Raw genomic sequence first — 26,485 nt, 5'->3', positions numbered from 1 at the left:
TTAATCTCAAAAAAAATAACCCTTTTAGCTTTTTTCACTGAAAAGTCTTAAAAATATTGACTAACCTGTGGCAATGCATCCATCAAACCCAGAGTATTTGATCTCTTAGTACCATTTTGCAATAAAAGCAACCAGGACTCCAGCCAGAAGTGATTATTCCAGGTATGTACAGGCAGTGAATGAGAAGAACTTGTAATATCTTGTTCTAACAGAAAAGAAGTTATCAAGTATTATCAGGGCCATGTCAAAAGGATTCAGGAGACAACTTAATTAGGCTTCACTAGCTAAATATGGGTCATTCTGAGTCAATGAAGATCATAGCTTAATAATAAGAATAAAACAATAAATACGTTTAGGTCCATGAGTTCATAATGATACTAAAAAAATAATCAAAAAGAAACTTCATTGGTCATTGCCTTTGGAAGATGCTAGTGAACCACCTCATTGCTTTGAAAAGGGGAAAAAAATCTAGCATTTATCCTGCCTTTTCTCTCTGAACTGCACCTCAATGGAACCAAATAGATCATGAGGCAAAGTTTCTTTTTATAGAAGGATTCCAGCCAATAAATGAAAAAGAAATCATAGAATTGGGGTATCACCATTTCCTGACCCATCATGAAACAATGGGACTCGGAAATGGTCATCTATGGATACTAACATCACCAGAAGAAAGGCAGAAAAGGGGAGTTGATTATATGCCTCCTGATAGAAGTATATAACCCTACCTATGAAGTGATCTTCCCCAAAGCATCAAACCTGGTCAATCAAGTCTCTAGATCCAACACTCAGCTTACAGGAAAGTCAGGAGACAGAAACATGTTAAATTATACCATCAGGTTGTAATCAGAAGAATCCCAACTGGGAAACTCTACAAGGCAAAACAACCTGGTTTCTTTAACAAAAAACTAGCAAAGGGAAAAAAAAAAATAGAGGGGAGAACCTGTTGATTAAAAGGAACATATGACTTATCAAACAGTTGTAATATATGGACTGTATGTGGACCTCAATTTAAACAAACTGAAAAAAGAATCTTAAAATAGTTGAGGAGGGACTTCCCTGGAGGTCCAGTGGTTAAGACTTCGCCTTCCAGCGCAGGTTCAATCCCTGGTTGGGGAGCTACGATCCCACATGCCTCGGGGTCAAAAAACCAAAAACATAAAACAGAAGCAAATTCAATAAAGACTTTAAAAATGGTCCACATCAAAAAACCTTTAAAAAAAATAGTTGAAAAGATGTGAACATTTGATGAGATGGAAAAATTATTGTTAGGTTTTTTCAGGTATGATAATATTATGGTTATGCCAGTATAAAATGAGTTCCTGACTTTTAGCGTACATATTGAAATATTTACAGATGATATGATAGCGTTTGTAAAATTTGCTTTAAAAAAAATCCAGGAGCTGAAGGTATTTGGTGGGGAATATAGCTGAAATAAAATTAGCCATGAATTGGTCATGTTAAAGCTGGCTGATGGGGGTATGGGTGTTTATTACACTCTTCTCTCTACTTTTGTATATCTTTTGAATTTTGGGCAAAAAAAATCTTCTTTTAAATTTAGGTGAAATGATTTTCATTGAGAAACAGAGGTAGTTTACCATAGGCTTCTGCCTATTCGTTTATCAATCCATCCTTCTAGAAAACAATCATTAATGAAGGAGGTCTTGTTCTTAATGTGGTCTTCCCACCTCAGCACTGGATAACGTGTACTTGAATTGAGAATCAGCTTGCCATTCTGCAACTAGATCTAGAGTATACACTACTACTTTATTCCCCTTGAAAAATGAGAATAAAATAATGTTTTAAAATATTCTATCATGCCTTAGAAAACCATTAATGGGCCTTACAAAAGAAAGTGAAAAAAGTCTCTTCTCACTTATAAATGGGTATATTGCAAAAGCTTCTTTCTAAGGCAGTTCCTTAGAACTAGAAGTATGTTTCTCACAGAATTAATGTTATAAATATCAGATAGGTTTCCAGTCCAGTCCACAAAAATCTATTAATCCATAATATAGTATAATCTGCAAAACTGACAGAATACTAAGGGTTCAGTACAGGCAAAAATTACATCATTTTTCTAGGAAAACACTTTTTTTTGTATGAAGTATGTTCATTTACAATATATATTACTTTCAGGTGTATAGCACAGTGATTCAGTATTTTTGTAGATTGTATTCTGTTATAAGTTATTACAAGATAATGGCTATAATTCCCTGTGCTATACAGTATATCCTTGTTGCTTATCTATTTTATACATAGAAGTTTGCATCTGTTAATCCCATCCCCTAATTTGCCCCTCCCTCTTCCTTTTCCCCTTTGGTAACCACAAGTTTGTTTTCTATATCTGTGAGTCTGTTTCTGTTTTGCATATACATTCACCTGTATTATTATTATTTTTTTAAAATTTATTTTTTGCGGTACGCGGGCCTCTCACTGTTGTGGCCTCTCCGGCTGCGGAGCACAGGCTCCGGACACGCAGGCTCAGCGGCCATGGCTCACAGGCCCAACCGCTCCGCAGCATGTGGGATCTTCCTGGACCGGGGCACGAACCCGCGTCCCCTACATCGGCAGGTGGACTCTCAACCACTGCGCCACCAGGGAAGCCCCACCTTTATTATTTTTTACATTGCATATATAAATGATATCATACAGTATTTGTGTTTCTCTGTCTCACTTATTTCACTAAGCATAATATTTTCTGGGTCCATCCATGTTGCTGCAAATGGCAGAGTTTCATTCTTTTTTATGGCTGAGTAATATTCCATTACACACACACACACACACACACACACACACACACACACACTCACTCACTCACTCACTCACTCACTCACTCACTCCCTCCCTGCATCTTCTTTATTCATGTAGCTGTAGATGGGCACTTGGGTTGCTTCCATGTCCTGGCTATTGTGAATAGTGCTGCTGTGAACATTGGGGTGCATGTGTCTTTTTGAATTAGTGTTTTTGTTTTTTCTGGATACATACCCAGGAGCAGAATTGCCGGATCATACGGTAATTCTATTTTTAGTTTTTTTTTGAAACCTCCATACTGTTCTCCATAGTGGCTGCACCAAGTTACATTCTCACCAGCAGTGTAGGAGAGCTCCCTTTTCTCCACATCGTCTCACCAGCAGTGTAGGAGGGCTCCCTTTTCTCCACATCGCCTCCCAACATTTGTTATTTGTAGAGTTTTAGATGATGGCCATTCTGACAGGTGTGAGGTGATAGCTCATTGGTTTTTTTTTTATAAACATCTTTATTGGAGTATAATTGCTTTACAATGGTGTGTTTCTGCTTTATAACAAAGTGAATCAGTTATACATATGTTCCCATATCTCTTCCCTCTTGCATCTCCCTTCATTGTTGTTTTGATTTGCATTTCTTTAATAATTAGCGATCTTGAGATACTTTCATCTGTATGTCTGTTTTGGAGAAATGTCTATTCAAGTCTTCTGCCCATTTTTTGATTGGGTAGTTTGTATTCTTGATATTTAATTGTGAGGAAAATGCCTTCTTAATTGAATTCAGAACTCTAAAAGATGAGTGACTTTCCTACATCTTTATAGGACTGAGTCTCGTAATACTCCTGGATCATTTAGTTGCCATATGCTTTGAATTTTGGAAACAAAGAACAATAACATTCACATCACCTGTGACTTGGACCTCTCCCATTCTTAAATTAAATACTTGAAACAGCAGAATTTATCTACATATGAATGATCTTAGTGGTAAAAACCTGCCTTTTATGCTTTTTTTTCATATATTATCTCATTTGATATTCACAAGAAACCTTTTAGGTTTTAACCTTTTAGGTTAAAAGGGCCAATATTATTACCCCTATTTTACAGCTGAAAAACTGAGGCTCAAAAGAGTAATGGAAAACACTTGGGAGTTGGAGGAACTGGAGTTGAGTCCTGCTTCTTCTGTGAGATCATGTGCCTGTCATTTAAACTCTTGAACTTCAGCCTGCTTGTCTGTAAAATGAGTGTAATGAAACCCCATTTTCAACGTTATTATGGAGATTAAATGAACTAACATATTGAAAGTGTCTGATAACATAAGAGATACTATGCAAACTTTCATTCTGCACTGAAGACGAAGATCGTGGTAGGGCTATTTTAATAAATGGTCACCAAGTTGAAAAACTAGAATGGTAATGAGACTCATCTATATGATACGAGGAAATGGGGAATGTTTAGCTTAGAGAAAAGTTAGGAGAAAGAGTTAGATGTCAGATATTTTCTGAAGGGCTCCGGTTGTGAAGAGATTTCACTTAAAGAACTTCTTTGCAGTGAGTCTCCCTGTTACTGGAGATATTCAAGCCAAGACCGTATAGTCACATGTTAGGAATATTGCAGGGGGGTTTAATTCCTCTCAGGTTTCTACTCTTGGGGATCTATTGTTGAAATATAACAAACTTTTAGAATTGGATTAAGATTCCTGATCACTGATTCCAAGGTCTGAGAAGTACTGAGGATGATAGTCCTATAATGGAATAAAAATGGCAGAAAATGATTTTTAAAAAATCATTTAGCAAATATTTGTTAAACACTTACCATGTTGCAAGGTGATGTGCTAGGTACGCAGGCATTTTTAGGAGCCATTTCTGGTGTTTCATTGTTTGAGCCTATGAGATTCTGTTCTGTTTCCAACCACTCTCTCACCTTTTAAATGTATCCCGTGTCAGTCTGGATCATTCCAGGTCTGGTAAGAGAGATGATAAAATGTTAACATTGCCCACTACTTATGTTCTTGTTATTCCAACTGATTGAGTTTCCAATTTTGTTGGAACTTTCCTGCCTAGACTTTAATTCTCCAGGGTAGAGTCAGAATGTGTTGAAATGACCTCCTAAAGGAAAGAAAGGGAAAACAGATCACCTCATACAAAATACGTTTTTGCATCATAGGCTCTGAGGATAAAGTATGTGGCTAGATGAGTACCGTACCAGAACCTTAATGCTGTTTAAACATACGGATGAGTGCGTTGTGTGTATTTTGTGTATTTTAAAATTGAGATTTTTGTTTGAACAGTATCTTTCATTTGGTGTATTTCATGGTGACTTATCATAATAGACTGCTTTAAATCGTCTGAAATAGCAAGACATGAATTTCAACAATGACTTCCCCAAGGCTAGAGAAGTCAGTGGGAGCTGAAACCGCTAGGTAGACAGTTTTGTTTTTTTTTTTTTTTAACTCATATGCAAGTGTAAAACTTTTATGAGGCTGCTTTAATGAGGCCCTTTGGGATTTAGAGTTATTTATCTAAGCTCTTACTAAAAATGAAAACTTTTCTATGTTTAGCCCTGGAAAGCAAAACTGATCCTAACAATACCGTAAGCTGGGAGAATGAATCCTGTTCTGCAGACTGACTCAGAAATAAAGTGCAGGAACTTTGGGGCTAGTGTCTTCAGCACTGATGTGATGGGAATGGGATAGTGACAGCAGAGCCAGTATTTCAAAGTCTCCTTTAACTAAAAAAGTTCAGCTCTACTATGCTGGTAATTTAGGGTGTGATATGACTTATTGAAATGGCTTCCAGCCCAAGAGTCCTGTTTCCCAGAGCACTCCATTGTCTCCATCGGAATTGAGTTGCCCCAGGACAGTGTCATCGGGTACAAGGTCTGTGAGCCCTTTTCATTTATGGCATCTGCACTTGTTGAAGTCTTTGACTTCTGCCCTCCCATGCTGAGAAGTGGGACATAGGAGAGAGGTTGTTTCCAAGGTTAATGTGCCCAAATCACTCGTACGTAACCCAGCGGAAGAACTGAAGCTGCCGCAGGAAAAACTTTGCAATCGTAAAACTTGCTCAGCTTCTTCGTAGGTATCTTCTGGTTTGATGAGTCTGGGTACTGCAGTGAATCTGTTCTCAGACAGACACTGGGAGTTCAGATTTTAAAATATCTGTGATGCAGTACAATTATGGGGAATGAGGACATTGTGAGGGGAGAAAGCAAATGTTACAAAACCAGGGGCAAGATCTTTTGCAGACTTTAAGAGCTTATCAGAGTCAATTTAGCTTGGGTGTGTCCAGTCCAGTTGGCAGAAATTTTAAGAAGAGAAAGTGGGCAGATAAATGGATGAATCCATGGATAGAAAGGTAGGGTAGAGAGATGGATAGACAGATAAAACTTATTGTTGATAATATGATTGTTGATGGATAGGTTTCTGTGCTAAAGAATGAGTAAAAACAGTTGGACAAACAGACACATCTGAGTGAGAGCATGGTGACAAATGCAGAATTTTGAAGACGTGTATGAACTGACCACAAATGAAAACCTGTAGCCAGTGAGCAATTTTGGATTATCTTTAAGGATCTTTCTTCAACAATTAACCTTAATAGTACTAATGTAAGTCACTGGAAGTAGTATATCACTTAGTGGAATCTGGGAACTTCTGAGTTTCCACCTCTGATTCTGAGACAATAAAGAGAAGAATAAGGGTGTGAAACACACAGATGATATTTCTAAGGAGGGAAGCACAGGACCACCAGCTGGCAATTATGGTGCAGCGTATGGAGGTGACAGAAGGCAAACACCAAGAGAGAGGCTGATGGCAGAAATGTTGGCTGAAGTCCAGAGGTAGAGGCAGTACAAGCATGAAAATTTAAACAGGTCGGGGAAATGTCAAAATGCACTTAAGTTTAGGAACTTCTATTCTGGAAGAATCTCAAAGCAGTTGCAGATGGGAGGAAGACTGTGTGTACACTTGGTTTTAACTCTTCAACTTGAGCAGCTGTGTTAACAGTTGAGTTGCTAGGCACTGTCAGGAATAGACTATTTTAATTTTGGAGAAACCCAACTGTTAAAACAGCTGTTTGGTCTGATTAGACTTAAGCTGGCTCTGCTTAGGTAACACAACCTAGTGGGATCATAGCACCAGGCAGATTGGCTGTTACTGTGATTTTATTGGACATAACAAAAAGACGAACGGATGCTAGGTTGATTGCGAGGTCGGACAGTGACTTTCCGAAGAAACCACACTCTCTTGTTTATTTTGGCAAAGTGCAAAAGCAACTATCATGGGCTTTTACCTTCCAAGTTCCAAGTTCATGGAAATTACCTGAAATAATTTTGCCTTATGTTCCTTGGATGCAAGCTTTTTGTTCCTGGCACTTAAAAAAAAAGTCTCCGTAGTTTTGTTTGTTTTTTTTTTTGCGGTACACAGACCTGTCACTGTTGTGGCCTCTTCCGTTGCGGAGCACAGGCTCCGGACGCGCAGGCTCAGTGGCCACGGCTCACAGGCCCAGCCGCTCCGCGGCATGTGGGACCTTCCCAGACTGGGGCACGAATCCATGTCCCCTGCATTGGCAGGCGGACTCTCAACCGCCACACCACCAGGGAAGCCCTGTCTCCCTAGTTTTATTCACATCTCCTAATAATACATAATATACCTGCTCAAGTCACCTCAAGCAGTCAGTCATTTGTATATTTATTTTGTATTCTTTGTTTTCTAAGCAAAAAATGCTGTTAATAGCAACCAACAAGTTTGTCAATTTGCAGGCAACAGATTTTTAATGTCTAAAGCAACTTGAATGATATCACTGACAGTGATGAAAATCTTGGATTCCAAATTTACCATCTCAAGTACTTTTTTTCATGGAAAAGATGGCTGATAAGGTTAGTTTCAGTAAATTTTTAAGTTAAAGGTTTAAAGTACTTGTAAGATGATTTGGTTGATTTCTTACATAAAAACTAATTTTACTTTATGTAATGTTAATATATATTTTAAACATTCAAAGATAGGTTTCATTTCATATATTTTCAAAATTAAAATAGCTTGACTTTTTATATGATCACCAAAATAGTCACATTCATTGTAAACATTTGAAACAATACAGGAAAATATAGTATAAGAGAGCAAGCAGAATTCTTATAATTTCAGTCCCCATAGGAAACTGCTATTAACATTTTGGCACTCTTCCTTGTATATACCTCTTTATGTACATTACACAAAAAGATATGGTTAGAAGATTTAGTTTATATAAATTAATTTTAGCTATATTATTGTTCTTTATTCTTCTTTTGCTTTGTTTTTAACTTGTCAAAATAGTGTGACTGTCTTTCCATGTCAGTGTAGATCTGCAGTCATCATTTAGGTCTTCATTTTTGGGGGTTTCATATTTTGAAGTAGTGACTTATTTTTGCTAGTTTCTAAAATTCAATGTTGTAAGTAATTAGAAAGCAGATTTGAAGATGATGCTTGGGATGTTAAGAAGAGATAAACTTAGGTATCAAAAGTATACTTCCACTGAAAATATGTTTCTTTCACCAACTAAAGCAAGTTTACAGGTTTCGAAAGTTTGTATGAATAAGTTAACAAAAAACCCTAAAATAAACAAATGGGACCTAATTAAACTTAAAGGCTTTTGCACAGCAAAGGAAACCATAAACAAAATGAAAACACAACCCACAGGATAGGAGAAAATATTTGCAAACAAAGTGACCGACAAGGGATTAATCTCCAAAATACACGAACAGCTCATGCAATTCAATATCAAACGAACAACTCAATCAAACAATGGACAGGGGAAGATGGTGGAAGAGTAAAACGCGGAGATCACCTTCCTCCCCACAGATACACCAGAAATACATCTACACGTGGAACAACTCCTACAGAACACCTACTGAACGCTGGCAGAAGACCTCAGACCTCCCAAAAGGCAAGAAACTCCCCACGTACCTGGGTAGGGCAAAAGAAGAAAGAATAAACAGAGACAAAAGAATAGGGACAGGACCTGCACCAGTGGGAGGGAGCTGTGAAGGAGGAAAGGTTTCCACACGCTAGAAGCCTCTTCGCGGGTGGAGACTGCGGGTGGCGGAGGGGGAAGTTTCGGAGTCGTGGAGGAGAGCGCAGCAACAGGGTGCGGAGGACAAGGCGGAGAGATTCCCGCACAGAGGATCGGTGCCGACCTGCACTCACCAGCCCGAGAGGCTTGTCTGCTCACCCGCCTGGGCGGGTGGGGCTGGGAGCTGAGGCTCAGGCTTCGGTTGGATCGCAGGGAGAGGACTGGGGTTGGCGGCGTGAACACAGCCTGCAGGGGGTTAGTGCACCGGGGCTAGCCGGGAGGGAGTCCGGAGAAAAGTCTGGACCTGCCGAAGAGGCAAGAGACTTTTTCTCCCCTCTTTGTTTCCTGGTGCGCGAGGAGAGGGTATTAAGAGCGCTGCTTAAAGGAGCTCCAGAAATGGGCGCGAGCCACGGCTAACAGCGTGGACCCCAGAGACGGACATGAGACGCTAAGGCTGCTGCTGCAGCCACCAGGAAACCTGTGTGCAAGCACAGGTCACTATCCACACCTTCCTTCCGGGGAGCCTCTGCAGCCCATCACTGCCAAGGTCCTGGGATCCAGGGACAACTTCCCCGGGAGAACGCATGGCGTGCCTCAGGCTGGTGCAACGTCCCACTGGCCTCTGCTGCTGCAGGCTCGCCCCGCATCCGCACCTGTCCCTCCCCCCGGCCTGAGTGAGCCAGAGCCCCTGAAGCAGCTGCTCCTTTAACCCCGTCCTGTCTCAGCGAAGAACAGATGCCCTCCGGCAACCTACATGCAGAGGCGGGGCCAAATCCAAAACTGAGCCTTGGGAGCTATGAGAACAAAGAAGAGAAAGGGAAATCTCTCCCAGCAGCCTCAGGAGCAGCGGATTAAAGCTCCACAATCAACTTGATGTACTCTGCATCTGTGGAATACATGAATAGACAACGAATCATTCCAAATTGAGGAGGTGGACTTTGAGAGCAAGATTTATGATTTTTTCCCCTTTTCCTCTTTTTGTGAGCGTGTATGTGTATGTTTCTGTGTGAGATTTTGTCTGTATAGCTTTGCTTCCACAATTTGTCCTAGGATTCTATCTGTCCGTTTTTGTTTTTTCTTTTTAAAAAAATGTTTTTCTTAATTATTTTTTATTTTAATAACTTTATCTTATTTTATCTTACTTTATTTTACCCTCTTTCTTTTCTTCCTTCTTTCCTTCCGTCCTTTCTTTCTTTCTATTCTTCTTTTTCTCCCTTTTATTCTGAGCCATGTGGATGAAAGGCTCTTGGTGCTGCAGCCAGGAGTCAGTGCTGTGCCTCTGAGGTGGGAGAGCCAACCTCAGGACACTGGTCCACAAGAGACTTCCCAGTTCCACATAATATCAAATGGCGAAAATCTCCCAGAGATCTCCATCTCAACACCAGCACCCAGCTTCACTCAACGACCAGCAAGCTACAGTGCTGGACACCCTATGCCAAACGACTAGCAAGACAGGAACATAACCCCACCCATTAGCAGAGAGGCTGCCTAAAATCATAATAAGTCCACAGACACCCCAAAACACACCACCAGATGTGGATCTGCCCAACAGAAAGACAAGATCCAGCCTTATCCACCAGAACACAGGCACTAGTCCCCTCCACCAGGAAGCCTACACAACCCAATGAACCAACTTTAGCCACTGGGGACAGACACCAAAAACAACAGAAACTACGAACCTGCAGCCTGCAAAAAGGAGACCCCAAACACAATAAGGTAAGAAAAATGAGAAGACAGAAAAACACACAGTAGATGAAGAAGCAAGATAAAAACCCACCAGACCTAACAAATGAAGAGGAAATAGGAAGCCTACCTGAAAAAGATTCAGAGTAATGATAGTAAAGATGATCCAAAATCTTGGAAATAAAATAGACAAAATGCAAGAAACATTTAACAAGGACCTTAGAAGAACTAAAGATGAAACAAGCAATGATGAACAACACAATAAATGAAATTAAAAATAGATGGGATCAATAGCAGAATAACTGAGGCAGAAGAACGGATAAGTGACCTGGAAGATAAAATAGTGGAAATAACTACTGCAGAGCAGAATAAAGAAAAAAGAATGAAAAGAACTGAGGACAGTCTCAGAGACCTCTGGGACAACATTAAACGCACCAACATTCGAATTATAGGGGTTCCAGAAGAAGAAGAGAAAAAGAAAGGGACTGAGAAAATATTTGAAGAGATTATAGTTGAAAACTTCCCTAATATGGGAAAGGAAATAGTTAATCAAGTCCAGGAAGCACAGAGAGTCCCATACAGGATAAATCCAAGGAGAAACATGCCAAGACACATATTAATCAAACTGTCAAAAATTAAATAGAAAGAAAACACATTAAAAGCAGCAAGGGGAAAACAATAAATAACACACAAGGGAATCCCCATTAGGTTAACAGCTGATCTTTCAGCAGAAACTGTGCAAGCCAGAAGGGACTGGCAGGACATATTTAAAGTGATGAAGGAGAAGAACCTGCAACCAAGATTACTCTACCCAGCAAGGATCTCATTCAGATTTGATGGAGAAATTAAACCTTTACAGACAAGCAAAAGCTGAGAGAGTTCAGCACCACCAAACCAGCTTTACAACAACTGCTAAAGGAACTTCTCTAGGCAAGAGACACAAGAGAAGGAGGAGACCTACAATAACAAACCCAAAACAATTAAAAAAAATGGGAATAGGAGCATACATATCGATAATTACCTTAAATGTAAATGGCTTAAATGCTCCCACCAAAAAACACAGACTGGCTGAATGGATACAAAAATAAGACCCATATATATGCTGTCTACAAGAGACCCACTTCAGACCTAGAGACACATACCGACTGAAAGTAAGGGGATGGAAAAAGATATTCCATGTAAATGGAAACCAAAAGAAAGCTGGACTAGCAATTCTCATATCAGACAAAATAGAATTTAAAGACTATTAGAAGAGACAAAGAAGGACATTACATAATGATCAAGGGATCGATCCAAGAAGAAGATATAACAATTATAAATATTTATGCATCCAACATAGGAGCACTTCAATACATAAGGCAAATACTAACAGCCATAAAAGGGGAAGTGGACAGTAACACATTCATAGTAAGGGACTTTAACACCCCACTTTCACCAATGGACAGATCATCCAAAATGAAAATAAATAAGGAAACACAAGCTTTAAATTATACATTAAACATGATGGACTTAATTGATATTTATAGGACATTCCATCCAAAAACAACAGAATACACATTTTTCTCATGTGCTCATGGAACATTCTCTGGGATAGATCATATCGTGGGTCACAAATCAAGCCTTGGTAAAGTTAAGAAAACTGAAATTGTATCAAGTATCTTTTCCAACCACAATGCTATGAGACTAGATATCAATTACTGGAAAAGATCTGTAAAAAGTACAAACGCATGGAAGCTAAAGAATACACTACTTAATAATGAAGTGATCACTGAAGAATTCAAAGATGAAATCAAAAACTACCTAGAATCAAATGACAATGCAGACACGATGACCCAAAACCTATGGGATGCAGCAAAAGCAGTTCTAAGAGGGAAGTTTATAGCAATACAATCCTACTTTAAGAAACAGGAAACATCTGCAATAAACAACCTAACCTTGCAGCTAAAACAATTAGAGAAAGAAGAACAAAACACCCCAAAACTAGCAGAAGGAAAGAAATCATGAAGATTATATCAGAAATAAATGAAAAAGAAATGAAGGAAACGATAGCAAAGATCAATAAAACTAAAAGCTGGTTCTTTGAGAAGATAAACAAAATAGATAAACCATTAGCCAGACTCATCAAGAAAAAAAGGGAGAAGACTCAAATCAATAGAATTAGAAATGAAAAAGGAGAAGTAACAACTGACACTGCAGAAATACAAAAGATCATGAGAGATTACTACAAGCAACTACATGCCAATAAAATGGACATCCTGGAAGAAATGGACAAACTCTTAGAAATGCACAACCTGCCAAGACTGAATCAGGAAGAAATAGAAAATATGAACAAACCAATCACAAGCACTGAAATTGAAACTGTGATTAAAAATCTTCCAACAAACAAAAACCCAGGACCAGATGGCTTCATAGGCGATTTCTATCAAACATTTAGAGAAGAGCTAACACCTATCCTTCTCAAACTCTTCCAAAATATAGCAGAGGGAGGAACACTCCCAAACTCATTCTACGAGGCCACCATCACTCTGATACCAAAACCAGACAAGGATGTCACAAAGAAAGAAAACTACAGGCCAATATCACTGATGAACATAGATGCAAAAATCCTCAACAAGATACTAGCAAACAGAATCCAACAGCACATTAAAAGGATCACACAGCATGATCAAGTGGGATTTATCCCAGGAATGCAAGGATTCTTCAATATATGCAAATCAATCAACGTGATACACCATGTTAACAAATTGAAGGAGAAAAACCATATGATCATCTCAATAGATGCAGAGAAAGCTTTCGAGAAAATTCAACTCCCATTTATGATAAAAACTCTGCAGAAAGTAGGCATAGAGGGAACTTTCCTCAACATAATAAAGGCCATATATGACAAACCCACAGCCAACATCGTCCTCAATCGTGAAAAACTGAAAGCATTTCCACTAAGATCAGGAACAAGACAAGGTTGCCCACTCTCATTCAACATACTTTTGGAAGTTTTAGCCACAACAATCATAGAAGAAGAGGAAATAAAAGGAATCCAAATTGGAAAGGAAGAAGTAAAGCTGTCATTGTTTGCAGATGACATAATACTATACACAGAGAATCCTAAAGATGCAACCAGTAAACTACTAGAGCTAATCAATGAATTTGGTAAAGTAAAGGATACAAAATTAATGCACAGAAATCTCTGGCATTTCTATACACTAATGATGAAAAATCTGAAAGTGAAATCAAGAAAACACTCCCATTTACCATTGCAACAAAAGGAATAAAATATCTAGGAATAAACCTACCTAAGGAGACAAAAGACCTGTATGCAGAAAATTATAAGACATTGATGAAAGAAACTGAAGATGATACAAATAGATGGAGACATATACCATGTTCTTGGATTGGAAGAATCAACATTGTGAAAGTGACTGTACTGCCCAAAGCAGTCTACAGATTCAATGCAATCCCTATCAAACTACCACTGGCATTTTTCACAGAGCTAGAACAAAAAATTTCACAAATTTTTGTATGGAAACACAAAAGACCCCGAATAGCGAAAGCAATCTTGAGAACGAAAAATGAGGCTGGAGGAATCAGGCTCCCAGATTTCAGACTATACTACAAAGCTACAGTAATCAAGACAATATGGTACTGGCACAAAAACAGAAATATAGATCAATGGAACAGGATAGAAAGCCCAGAGATAAACCCACGCACGTATGGTCACCTTATCTTTGATAAAGGAGGCAGGAATGTACAGTGGAGAAAGGACAGCCTGTTCAATAAGTGGTGCTGGGAAAACTGGACAGCTTACATGTAAAAGTATGAGATTAGATCATTCCCTAACACCATACACAAAAATAAGCTCAAAATGGATTAAAGACCTAAACGTAAGGCCAGAAACTATCAAACTCTTGGAGGAAAACATAGGCAGAACACTCTATGACATAAATCACAGCAAGATCCTTTTGACCCACCTCCTAGAGAAATGGAAATAAAAACAAAAATAAACAAATGGCACCTAATGAAACTTGAAAGCTTTTGCACCGCAAAGGAAACCATAAACAAGACCAAAAGACAACCCTCAGAATGGGATAAAATATTTGTAAATGAAGCAACTGATAAAGGATTAATCTCCAAAATTTACAAGCAGCTCATGCAGCTCAATAACAAAAAAACAAACAACCCAATCCAAAAATGGGCAGAAAACCTAAATAGACATTTCTCCAAAGAAGATATACAGACTGCCAACAAACACATGAAAGAATGCTCAACATCATTAATCATTTGAGAAATGCAAATCAAAACTACAATGAGATAGCATGTCACACCAGTCTGGATGGCCATCATCAAAATATCTAGAAGCAATAAATGCTGTAGAGGGTGTGGAGAAAAGGGAACCCTCTTGCACTGCTGGTGGGAATGTGAATTGGTTCAGCCACTATGGAGAACAGTATGGAGTTTCCTTAAAAAACTACAAATAGAACTACCATATGACCCAGCAATCCCACTACTGGGCATATACCCTGAGAAAACCATAATTCAAAGAGTCATGTACCAAAATATTCATTACAGCTCTATTTACAATAGCCAGGAGATGGAAACAACCTAAGTGTCCATCATCGGATGAATGGATAAAGAAGATGTGGCACATATATACAATGGAATATTACTCAGCCATAACAAGAAACGAAATTGAGCTATTTGTAGTGATGTGGATGGACATAGAGTCTGTCATACAGAGTTAAGTAAGTCAGAAAGAGAAAGACAACTACTGTATGCTAACACATATATTTGGAATTTAAGAAAAAAATATGTCATGAAGAACCTAGTGGTAAGACAGTAGTAAAGACACAGATCTACTAGAGAATGTACTTGAGGATATGGGGAAGGGGAAGGGGAAGGTGTGACCAAGTGAGAGAGTGGCATGGACATATATATACTACCAAACGTAAAATAGATAGCTAGTGGGAAGTAGCCGCATAGCACAGGGAGATCAACTTGGTGCTTTGTGACCACCTAGAGGGGTGGGATAGGGAGGGTGGGAGGGAGGGAGACGTAAGAGGAAAGAGATATGGGAACATATGTATATGTATAACTGATTCACTTTGTTATAAAGCTGAAACTAACACACCATTGTAAAGCATTTATACTCCAATAAAGTTGTAAAAAAAAACAATGAGCAGAAGATCTAAATAGACATTTCTCCAGAGAAGACATATAGGTGGCCAAGAGGCATGTGAAAAGATGCTCAACATCACTAATTATTAGAGAAATGCAAATCAAAACTACAGTGAGGTATCACTTCACCCTGGTCTGAATGACCATCATCAAAAAGTCTACAAACAATAAATGCCAGAGACTGTGTGGAGAAAAGGGAACCCTCCTGCACTGTTGGTGGGAATATAAATTGGTGCAGCTAGTATGGAGAACAGTATGGAGGTTCCTTAAGAAACTAAAAGTAGAGTTACCATATGACCCAGCAATCCCACTCCTCGGCATATATCTGGAGAAAACCATAATTTGAAAAGGGTCATGCACCCCAATGTAATAACAGCACTATTTACAATAGCCAGGACATGGAAGCAACCTAAATGTCCTTTGACAGAGGAGTGGATAAAGAAGATGTGGTGCATATATACAATAGAATATTACTCAGCCATTGAAAAGAATGAAATAATGCCATTTGCAGCAACATGGATGGACTTAGAGATTATCATACTAAGTGAAGTAAGACAGAGAAGAGACAAATATCATATGATATCACTTATATGTGGAATCTAAAAAGATGATACAAATGAACTTATTTACAAAACAGAAACGGACTCACAGAAAATATGTAGAAAACAAACTTATGGTTACCAAAGGAGAATGGTTGTGGGGAGGGATAAATAGGAGTTTGCGTTTAACATATACACACTACTATATACAAAATAGACAATCAACAACTGTATAGCACAGGGAACTCTACTCAGTATTCTGTAATAACCTGAATGGGAAAAGAATCTTAAAAAGAATGAATATAAGTATATGCATAACTGAGCCACTTTGCTGTACACCTGAAACTAATACAACATTGTAAATCAGCTATACCCCAATATAAAATAAAAACTAAGTAAAAAGTAATAATAATTTAACAAAAAAACTTTGGTTATAAATGAAATATTTTTGTTATTTTAAAGTAAAGTATTAAAAGCTTTTCTGGTTGAACCATCAAGAAGCATTGTGTTGCTATCTTCCTATTTCTTAGGCTACAAAATGCAAGCTTTCCTCATTTTAACATTCACAGATAATTTCTTATTATAGTATAAATTTGTTCATAGGATGGCAACATTTTTCTATTCACATTGTGTTGTATTGCTGTTAAAAAAAAAAAAGACAAGTTAGCTTTTGTAGCTCCCCTAATGTCAGTAAATTCAGGTGCTTAACTGCCTTTCATCAGCTCCTGAGAATAACTGGAAAACCTTTCTAGAATACTGATTTCTTGAGTATCCCATATTTAATACCCCATTCCCACCCCCACTTACACACACATTTATGCAGGGATGATTACCCACATTTTCAGTGTCTTTTTCATACTTTGGTCCCAGATATTGAAAATAGCCTCTCCAAAATGAACAGAATGTAAAATAGTGAAAGCCAGTTATCAGAGATAGCTCATTTGAAGCGTATGGTGGCAAGGAAAGGGAAACTATATATTTAATAATTTAAAAAAAATTGTGGCCTTTGGGGGTTTCAGTGAAATTGCTCTCAGGTTCCAAAAGCTTTCATTTAACAAGATTTCTTTCTGCCTTGGAAAAATTTAGTCAAACATTTCCCTCTTTGACTCGAGGTGCTCACCTAGGGGATACTTCTTAATCCATAAAACCTTTGAATAGAACTTTGGAGTATACTTGCCAGTTTCCATAATCACATCTCTTTAGGGTCCGCTAATGGGTAAATGATAGATATAAAATTTAGGAGACTCTGTGGCCTGACCTGGTAGATCTTATGGTTTATATTCATTTTATTAAGGTACAGAAGAGTCAAATTGTTACGGGGGAATTGAATTTAAGTTGGTAGAAGTGAATTTTCTCTATGCAAGATAACTTGGAAATTGATTCTCTGACCTTACCTGAAATGGGTGTGGCCATCTGGGCTTTCACGTTACCAGAGTTACTTTGACGTGTGTAAGTTAGTGATCTTGGCATTTGGATTCTCATCTCTCCTCATAGAGGGACAGAATTTTTAGTCATCAGTATGTATCTTCTGATGAATCAGAGAGAGCCACTTGTGATGTAGGGTCATGCAGTCCAGTTACTAATAGCTGGGATACCAAGATTGGCCAGGCCTGATTCATCTAAATGAGTTACACCATGGCCAGCTGCCCTCTCGTGAAGGAAGAGTGTCTGGATTTTCAAGAGAAGGCCATCTGAGAGTGGACTTAGGGAGAGTTATAAAGAGTAGCCAGGGATGCTGAAGATGATGGTATTCAGTAAAGGCAGGGGAGAGGAGGGGTGGATGGCGCAAACCACCAGGAAACACTCCTTCTGAAGTCACGGGCTGATACAGCTCCGATAGATCATCTCTCTCTTCTCTGCTGAGACCAAATGTGTTTTCACTGAACATCTCAACACGGTCACTGCCAACCGATTTGAATTGAGAAATGAAGATAACCTGTTTGTTATACCAGGTCTAGGAAATATACCAGGTCTAGGAAATAATAAAAGAAGAAGTCTTAATCCATTGCTTTGTACTTCATGCGTCATAAGCACTTTTCCATCCACATTGGCAAAGGACTTAAACTGTGGGACAGAGTAGGTAGTGTTGATCAATGGACGTGTTGGCTGCGGTGGCACCTGATGGGACAGGGAAGCTAGGGAGCCCCAGTGTGAGGTTTATTTATGAGAATGTCATCAGAGTGGACCTAATTTATTACATCCCAACCTCATACATTGACTTCAGTTACTCAGGAAAGTGGTTAAAGGATTGGAAATGCATTTCTCAGTCTCCTTTTCAACTAACTTCCTCTGGTAATGGATTGAGATACAAATGTGAGCCAGGAGACTTTCTCTTTAAAATGCTTCAAAATTTTTTTCTAACTGGTTATACTTACTAAAATATGCTAACACAAATACAATGATGTATAATTAGTTGGAACTTTTAAAATATGTTATCAAACATGGTAAATTAGAAATCAGATTTTGACCTAAAAAACAGTGGTTCTTATGCTGAGGTCCATGAATCTTAAAAACATGCTAAGTGAAAGAAGCCAAGAAAAATAAGTTCATATATTGTATGATTCCATATATATATGAAAGGAGGGCATGAATGGGCTTGGGGAATTCGGTGGTCTGAGAAACAATCAAAATTCTGTGCAAAATTTTCTTTGTATAAATAAACGAGGGCTTTCTTGGTGGTGCAGTAGTTGAGAGTCTGCCTGCCGATACAGGGGACACGGGTTCGTGCCCCAGTCCGGGAAGATCCCACGTGCCGCGCAGCGGCTGGGCCCATGAGCCATGGCCGCTGAGCCTGCGCGTCTGGAGCCTGTGCTCCGCAGTGGGAGAGGCCACAACAGAGAGAGGCCTGCGTACCGCAAAAAATAAAAATTAAAAAAACACCGTTGTAGGGAGAGACTTCATAGTTTTAATCATATTATCACAGAAACCTGTGACGTTCAAATGGTTTGGAAATCGCTACTTGAAAGCCTTTTAAAAAATGAATTTGCATCCTTTGTCCTCCTTTTATAAATATGCAGTAGTTCTTTCTATCACAATGGTTTCTGCCCTCTGCCTGTGATTTTTAAAGATTTTTTGTTTATTAACAATACCATTAAAAAAAATAAAGCCCTTATGGCTTATGAGTTTGTTGTAGTTTCTTAGATTTTTCTGGAAAGTTTCTTTTTTATAGATTTGTTTTTTACACTTATGCCATTAACACATCTTGACTTTAATTTTGAATATGGTATAAGTTTTTAAATTTATTTTCTTCCAAATATCCTTTTGTATACTTGACATTTTCTACAGTTTCAAAAAATCTGAAGGACTAACTGGCCTCTTTAGATGGACTTCTTTAAATTATGACATCTCTAATGATATTACTTCTAATTATGAAGTTTCTGGCAGGCATGTTCGTAGGGTCAGTTCTCTTCTTTAGTGATAAGGATAACGCCAGTCCGATGTTCTCAACAACTGGTATCTTGCAATATTACAGTCATTTACAAAAAGCAAAATCTCTTATTGTTTTTTGGCATGAATTAATACACTTAATTTTGAGATTGCCTTGTTGGTATCTTATTTAAGCAGAACCATTTTCCCCGTGCTTTCTGATACATGGGAGAGAGAAAGAAGTTTATATCTCTCTCTTGATAAGCTTATAGGTCTTAGGAGCAAAGTTTGAAAGCCATAGCTTTCAGGAATTGTGTACCAAAATCTCTTCTCTCAAGAGCCCTTTAATTCAAAGAGAGTTGAAGGACTGTTTTGACATTTGTGATTTAAAAAGCTCACTTTTTTCCTGTGATTTTCAAAGAAAACACTGTAATTTCAAAGAAATACTGTTCATCACTTAATGGACCTTATTTTGAAATTTATAAGCAGTAGTTGGTATGTGCATTTTTCAAGTTCTATTTTTACGAATTAGTAGTTTTAAAATATTTAAATATGATGGAGTTAATACAGCTTATCATAACAGATATGCCAGTACATTTAGTTGTTGCAGAATTTTGTGTTGTTGACAATATAAGAATTTAAAATTTTTTGACTCTTTTTCCAAATTATGTGTTAAATGGTTGTATGTTTTTAATGATTCTAGCACTAAGTTTTGGTCATTTGCCTGATTTGGTATTTTGACAGCTTACATTAATGAGATTATCATTGTTAAAGCTTTGAAACTGAATTTTAAGAATCTACAGGTATAAACAATATTATATTTCAACATCATTAATAAAGGCTGTTTGCCTTTTTAGGTCTTTCTAGGACTGAAGTGTCCAATTCAACTACTAAAATTTGAGAAACTTGAGATTTAAGTTAAATATTTTCAAGTTGAGCTCTTTTATACCGTATTACAGTGTGTTGGACTCTTTTGATATAATTGTAATTTTTGGCAGAGATGTTATATGATCTCTGTTTGTCATTTTTGCCTTTGTTACATTAAATGACCTCTATGTTTCCTAGAAGACTGTATCACCTTTCTATTTTCTCAGGTTCTTTTCTTAATATTGATGGGTGTTTGATTCATTCTCAGTTTCACTATTTTTGTTAGAAGTGATGGAAAATGACTTTTTTTCTCCTTCTCATTGCCTCTTTAAAAATAGATAGGCCATAGCTGCTTCTCTAGGGAATTTTGTCAAGGCAGAAGTTTAGAAATAAAGATGGTGTGTCCTCTGCTCACATTTGGTCTCTTAGACTAAGGTCACCTGGCTGACAGCTCTGGTCTCCTAGGAAGGCTTTTCCTCTCCCAGTGCTTTAAAAATCACAGAAATAGGTTTCACTTGATATTTAGTTCATTATTCTGTTTGAAGTATCTTGTTGATTTTATAGGTCGAATGTGATTTAGGTCTATGATGTCTTTGTAGGAAATAACAGAAATAATCCAGATTCTGGATGATTAGAATCCTGTTTCTTAAAACGTTTATATCATTAACAGAAATTTGTATTGATATTTGAGCTATGGGTGGATAGTCTCAAGTATCAGCTCTGGCTTAAACAACACATGCCCTAAATAATACATAATGAGTTTGGTACTTATATTAAGATAAACTGAATTTTCTCCCTCTTTCCTTCCTGTTCTCATTTCTTTATTCCTTAATTAGAAAACAAAAATTTAAAACATTAACTGAAGTTTTGGGGAAAACCTACCCATAGCTGTAACTTTCCAAAACAGCTATTTTCATTTTTCATGTATTACTTTCTCATTTTCTCTACAGATATGGATGTTTCATGTGATTAAAGTAATGTTTTATGCAATTAAAATTGTAAAGAAAATTTATAAGTCTTAACACTAAAAAAATACGTCCTGGGCAAATGAAATGTGTACTGAGAAAAAAAAAAAAGGATAGGATGAATATTAGGATTTGAGAGCCATATTAGGTCCAGCTGGATTATCTGATGTCAAAAATAAGGCTGTTCAGGGCTTCCCTGGTGGTACAGTGGTTGAGAGTCCACCTGCCGATGCAGGCGACACGGGGTCGTGCCCCGGTCCGGGAAGATCCCACATGCCGCGGAGCGGCTGGGCCCATGAGCCATGGCCTCTGAGCCTGCGCGTCTGGAGCCTGTACTCCGCAACGGGAGAGGCCACAACAGTGAGAGGCCCGCGTACCGCAAAAAAAAATAAATAAATAAAAAATAAAAAAAATAAGGCTGTTCAAAGTATTAAAAAATGACATGTTCTGAGATATCTAAAATTTATCCCAAAGAGGACTCAGGAGATAGGATTTAGATCAGAGTAAGTAAAATTTTCTTCTCTCATTGCAAAACTTGATAAATATCAGATATATCTGCTTTCAAACTCTAATAATAAAATTTATGTAAAGCAAAAAAATAAATAAAATTTATCCCATTATTTGCCCTTGGGCGTCTCTATTTTTTTGGATAAAATTTATTAAAAAATATCTGCTATGCTTTTGCTCTGTTTATGATATAGCAAGAAAAGAATGAGATTTAGGTGGAGAGGAACATGCTTGAGTTTCTTCTCCATCACTTACTCTGTGATCAGTACAACGTTCTTCACCTTTCTGAGCTTCAATAGAGATAAAAATTGTTAAATCACAGAATACTTTAAGATTGGATTGAAAATGCTAGTTTTGGATTTACATGCCATACACATAGTTACAGAGAAACATAACTAATTAACGTATAACTAATAATTGTATTTTTTCTTTGTGACTATGGTTATCATTTGTGGAATGAATGTCCTTTTTATGTAAATGTTGGTGGTTTGATACATTGGTTAGGTTATGTATAAATTCCAAGATCTTATGAGGAAACTTGGCTTATCCAAGATCACTTGCTGGTGAGTGACAAGGCAGTGCTAATGTATTTTATTTTCTATTTGAGTGTCCTTTTTGATAGGTCACTCCGTAGCCACTTAGCAGCATGGTGATACCTTTAAACAGCATTTAAACACTCCTTTGTCTGCACCACAGATCACATCAACATCATAACATTAACTTGTTTCTGATTATAAAAAATAACACTTGGAAAATAAGAAAGAATAAAATGTAAGAAACAGGTTATTATATTCCTCTCGTGGAAATAACCGTTTATATTTGTGTTGCCTCCTAATTTTTTTTCTCACTGTAGAACTATTTTCGCTTACTGTGACATAGGTGTATTTTCCCATGTCCATCTTACCACCTTTCTTATTCAAGTTTTAGAATATATATGTAATAAAGTAGCAGCTTAGAAAGGATAAAATAATTTCCTACAGAAAAATGAAGATACTCTTAACTCTATCTTTTACGAGCTAAAGAGTTAAACTGCAGAAGAAACAGGCGTTGGCAGATTCCTTTACTAAGGTCCTACCTGTGGTTTGTTTGGAGAGGATAATGCTACTTATGATGTCTTCAGAGATCAGTGTGGTACGATGGGGAGAGAGCAAGGCTTTGAATTCGGGCTCGCTTGAGTGAATCCTGGCCCCATCATCCACCAGCTGCATGATGCTGGACCATCACTTAAACTCTCTGGCCTCTGGTTTCCTCAACTTTAAAATGGGACGAACATGCCTGCCTTTCAGGGCTGCCGTAGGATTAGACACAGCAACCGTCAATAGAGTGCCTGGCCCGCCGTCTGGATGGGTAGGCACAGGTGAGATGATAGTCAGAAGCAACCTAAGGCCTAAGACTTGTCAAATTTAAGCATTCAATATGGAGAGCATGTTATAGCCATAAGCCAAGATATAACTCTGTTCTGAAACGATTTATTTGTATAATTCACCATTTTCTCTTTCTCTTGCAAATATGATTACTGCCAAAAGAGGAGAAGAAAATGATGAAAAGTGAAAGTGGCTTCAGTCGATCTCTGATTGGCAGGACCCTTCGCTATGAGCTGCAGCAGCCCCGGTCCAGGTTGTGGTGTTCCCTTCGTCTTGGGGGACACCCTTGCTGACGGTCTGCAGCATGATGAGCCAGGGTTAGGTTTGGGGGTTTCACAGATGAGTCCTCAATGGACATTCATGCTCCAGGCCTCCTCTTGTTGAGGCAAGAGATCCAATTCAGAAAAAGCAAATACCTTTTCAAGACACTGAAAATAATTTCAGAATGAAAATAGCTTTAGTCAGCCCTATGGTGGGTGATAGGGCAGGCGGTATCAATTCTGAAAACTTAAGTTGTTGATTGAACATACAGTAAAAGTGAAAAATCACTATTGCTTTTAGCCACTAAAAAAGTCAATACCTGGGTGTATCTGAGGAACAACACCACCAACCTTATCTTTATTTCCACACTAGCTGTAGAGTTAGAGGAATCCACAGACCATGGTTGCTCATGTCTCATCTAGGATGAGTCAGAGATGTAGACACAGCCCAGATAAGAATACAAGGAGGGTGGTGGTTAAGGATTGTAATAGCTACAAGTACGGTATTAAGCAAGTAGTTAATTCTCATAAGGGAAACTGGAGGATGTCTCTAAGAACTGTGACCTAAGTGGTTCTTGCAGGATGAACAGAAGTTCACCAGTAAGGATAACAGCCTTCTAGGCCCAGAAGACTGTATGAGCAAGACACAGCCTGTGTAGTATATTGCAGTTCAGGGAATGGAAAGTAACCATGTGGTTGTGGGTCCTAAGGAAGGGGGAGGGGAGGATGAGCTTGAAGCCACCGCGCTAGTGCGACACTTGACTTTTACCAAAGACAGCAAGATTTTTACTTTCATGCCAGTGAAATGTTGGGAATGTTATATAGTTGGTAAAAGCAGAAAGAATAACTTAGCCAATCAATAGAAAAGAGTAATTTTTTAAAACATAGAAAAAGCACTCAACTGTGCACCTGCTGAAATAGACCATTTTTTAGGAAAGTGGACAGTGTCCTATCTCAGTCCAGCTAGCAGGCAAATGCTGCAGAGTTAACTCCCCAGCACACGTCAGAGATGTATCAGCCTAAGTAACCTGGTGGACCACACAGCTAAAGCATCTGCTATGGCTCGTCATAGAAAGTGTTAAATCCCTTATGCCCTCAACCACTGATGCTCTCTCAACTTGGCAGAAGTCACCACTGGTTCGGTTAAAGGTACCTTTACAGAGAGAGGTTTAAGGAAAGGCAAACATGTATTTTTAAGAGGAAATATATATTTAAAATACACATATATTACTCTTTCAAAATTAGGACAGTGATAAGAAACACTTTGGTAGGGGCACAGGCAGGAAGTACTCAAGTAAACAGAGTTGATAGCATAAGACCCGTGCTCTTCTCAGTACGTTGTATTCCCAATGCTTTCCTGATTTTCCCTTTACTTTAAGCACTAGATGGGAAGTCAGGAAACCAGGATTCAGAGCCAGCCACAGCGTCTTCTAAACATCTGCCTCATCTCAGACAGGTCTCTTTACTTTTCTAGCCCTCCGTTCCCTCTCCCCTCCCTGGTGAGAGGATTTTCGAGTAGGTCCCACAGGAAGTAGCAGAGCTGCTTCACGGGCCTCTCTGGAAGATGACGGGGTCTTCCGCCAACCCTTCCCTTCCAGGAGAGCAGCTTCACTCTCGTTTGTATTATGAACAGGGGCTTTTATAAGAATTATTGATAAAAGGATTCTATCACTTTTTAAAAGTCTGGAAAAAAAAAAACAGAACCAGGTATTTCATGGGGCATATCCAAGTCAGAAAGAATTTCCACATCTGGAGAATGGGATAACAGTAGTTCCATTTCATAGCTATCTGGGGGTTGAACATGATTACTACATGTGGAACAGGGCGTAGAACAAAGGAAACGTTTGATGTGTTAGCTATTAACCCCCCACCCCAATAGGTCCCTCACAAATGAGACTGCATTTCATACAACTCTTAAACTTTGAGTATGAGCTGTTGACCTGAAAAAAATTGCCTAATCCGTCTGTTTTCTATCAAAAACACTCTAAAAATGTCTTGTACATGTTCTCTGTGAATTTTTAGTATAACCACTTTATTTCTATTTCTTGTACATCGCCCTTTCTCTCCCACAACCAAAAGTTTTCTCCTTACATCAGATTTTTGAAATACGTCTGACCGGATGCAGTGATGAAGTTGCACATATTGGTGTGTTTCAGGCTCGCCAGCTCGTGGGAAAGTGACGTCAGTGTCCACTGCCTCACCCTGCCCTCTGCAACCTGCTTGGAGCTGCTGTTGATATTGTCAAGGAGCAATGCCACGTTGCCTCCCTCCCTCCGCTGCATGAATTCTTTCCAGGTAAGGCATGGCTCCTTTACCACGGCGTGATTTCTCAGTTTGACTTGTTTTCGTTTTTTAAGGACTCTGTCTTTAACAGGCGCTAGCCCACGGAAACCCACATTTTCACAGGATAGTAATAACGAGCACAACGCGTGTATTGCCTTGTTCTGTCTCTTTCTAAATGGAGCCTCAGAACTGATTAGATAATTGTCTAGTAGTGGCCGAACCCATGTCTCTCTAACCCGGGGCTTGTTCTCGTCATCTCCGTCTTTCCCGCCTCTGAGAGAAGAGGCGGGAACGTTCGGCAAAGACACTTGTGAATGCCACTTCCCTTTTCCCAGCTTTGCCCTAGAACAAGGATTTTCGGCCAGCATTAGTATCTTTGCTGCTTTTAGCTTGCAGTCAGATTGCCAAATGGAGGTTTAACAGCGGCTGCATCCTCCCCCCACGCTCGGCACCTTTTCCCTCTCTCCCCACTCCCTCCCTTCTCTGGGTATTTATCTGTGCTCCTGGTCAGAGCAGTACAGAACAGAATAACACATGTGGACTGACCAGCAGGAAGACACCTTCCCTGGTAGGCAGCTAGCTAGTTGTCACCCAGGTGGCATATGAGAATTCACATGTTGGCTGGTCGCTTCACTTGTGACCATAGAGCTACTGAATGTTACTGAACTTATCTGTGACTCTCAGCATTGGAAAAATATTC

At 38.6% G+C, this 26,485-nt stretch overlaps 1 protein-coding gene across 5 annotated transcripts in view; it reads left to right on the top strand.

Annotated features, from left to right (window-relative positions):
- UBE3D (ubiquitin protein ligase E3D) overlaps window positions 1–26,485 on the top strand; it is a 343,799-nt gene that overhangs the window by 85,839 nt on the left and 231,475 nt on the right. For all 5 annotated transcript variants that reach the window (XM_019929363.3, XM_073789393.1, XM_019929362.3 and 2 more), the window contains exon 9: window positions 25,659–25,797. In XM_019929363.3, coding sequence (XP_019784922.2) covers window positions 25,659–25,797 — 139 coding nt within the window. The remainder of the gene's footprint in view (window positions 1–25,658; window positions 25,798–26,485) is intronic.

This window comes from Tursiops truncatus, chromosome 12, assembly GCF_011762595.2.
Source record: "Tursiops truncatus isolate mTurTru1 chromosome 12, mTurTru1.mat.Y, whole genome shotgun sequence".
Lineage (NCBI taxonomy): Eukaryota > Metazoa > Chordata > Mammalia > Artiodactyla > Delphinidae > Tursiops > Tursiops truncatus.
The sequence above is the reverse complement of the archived record's forward strand: the minus strand, read 5'-3'. Positions and strand labels throughout refer to the sequence as shown.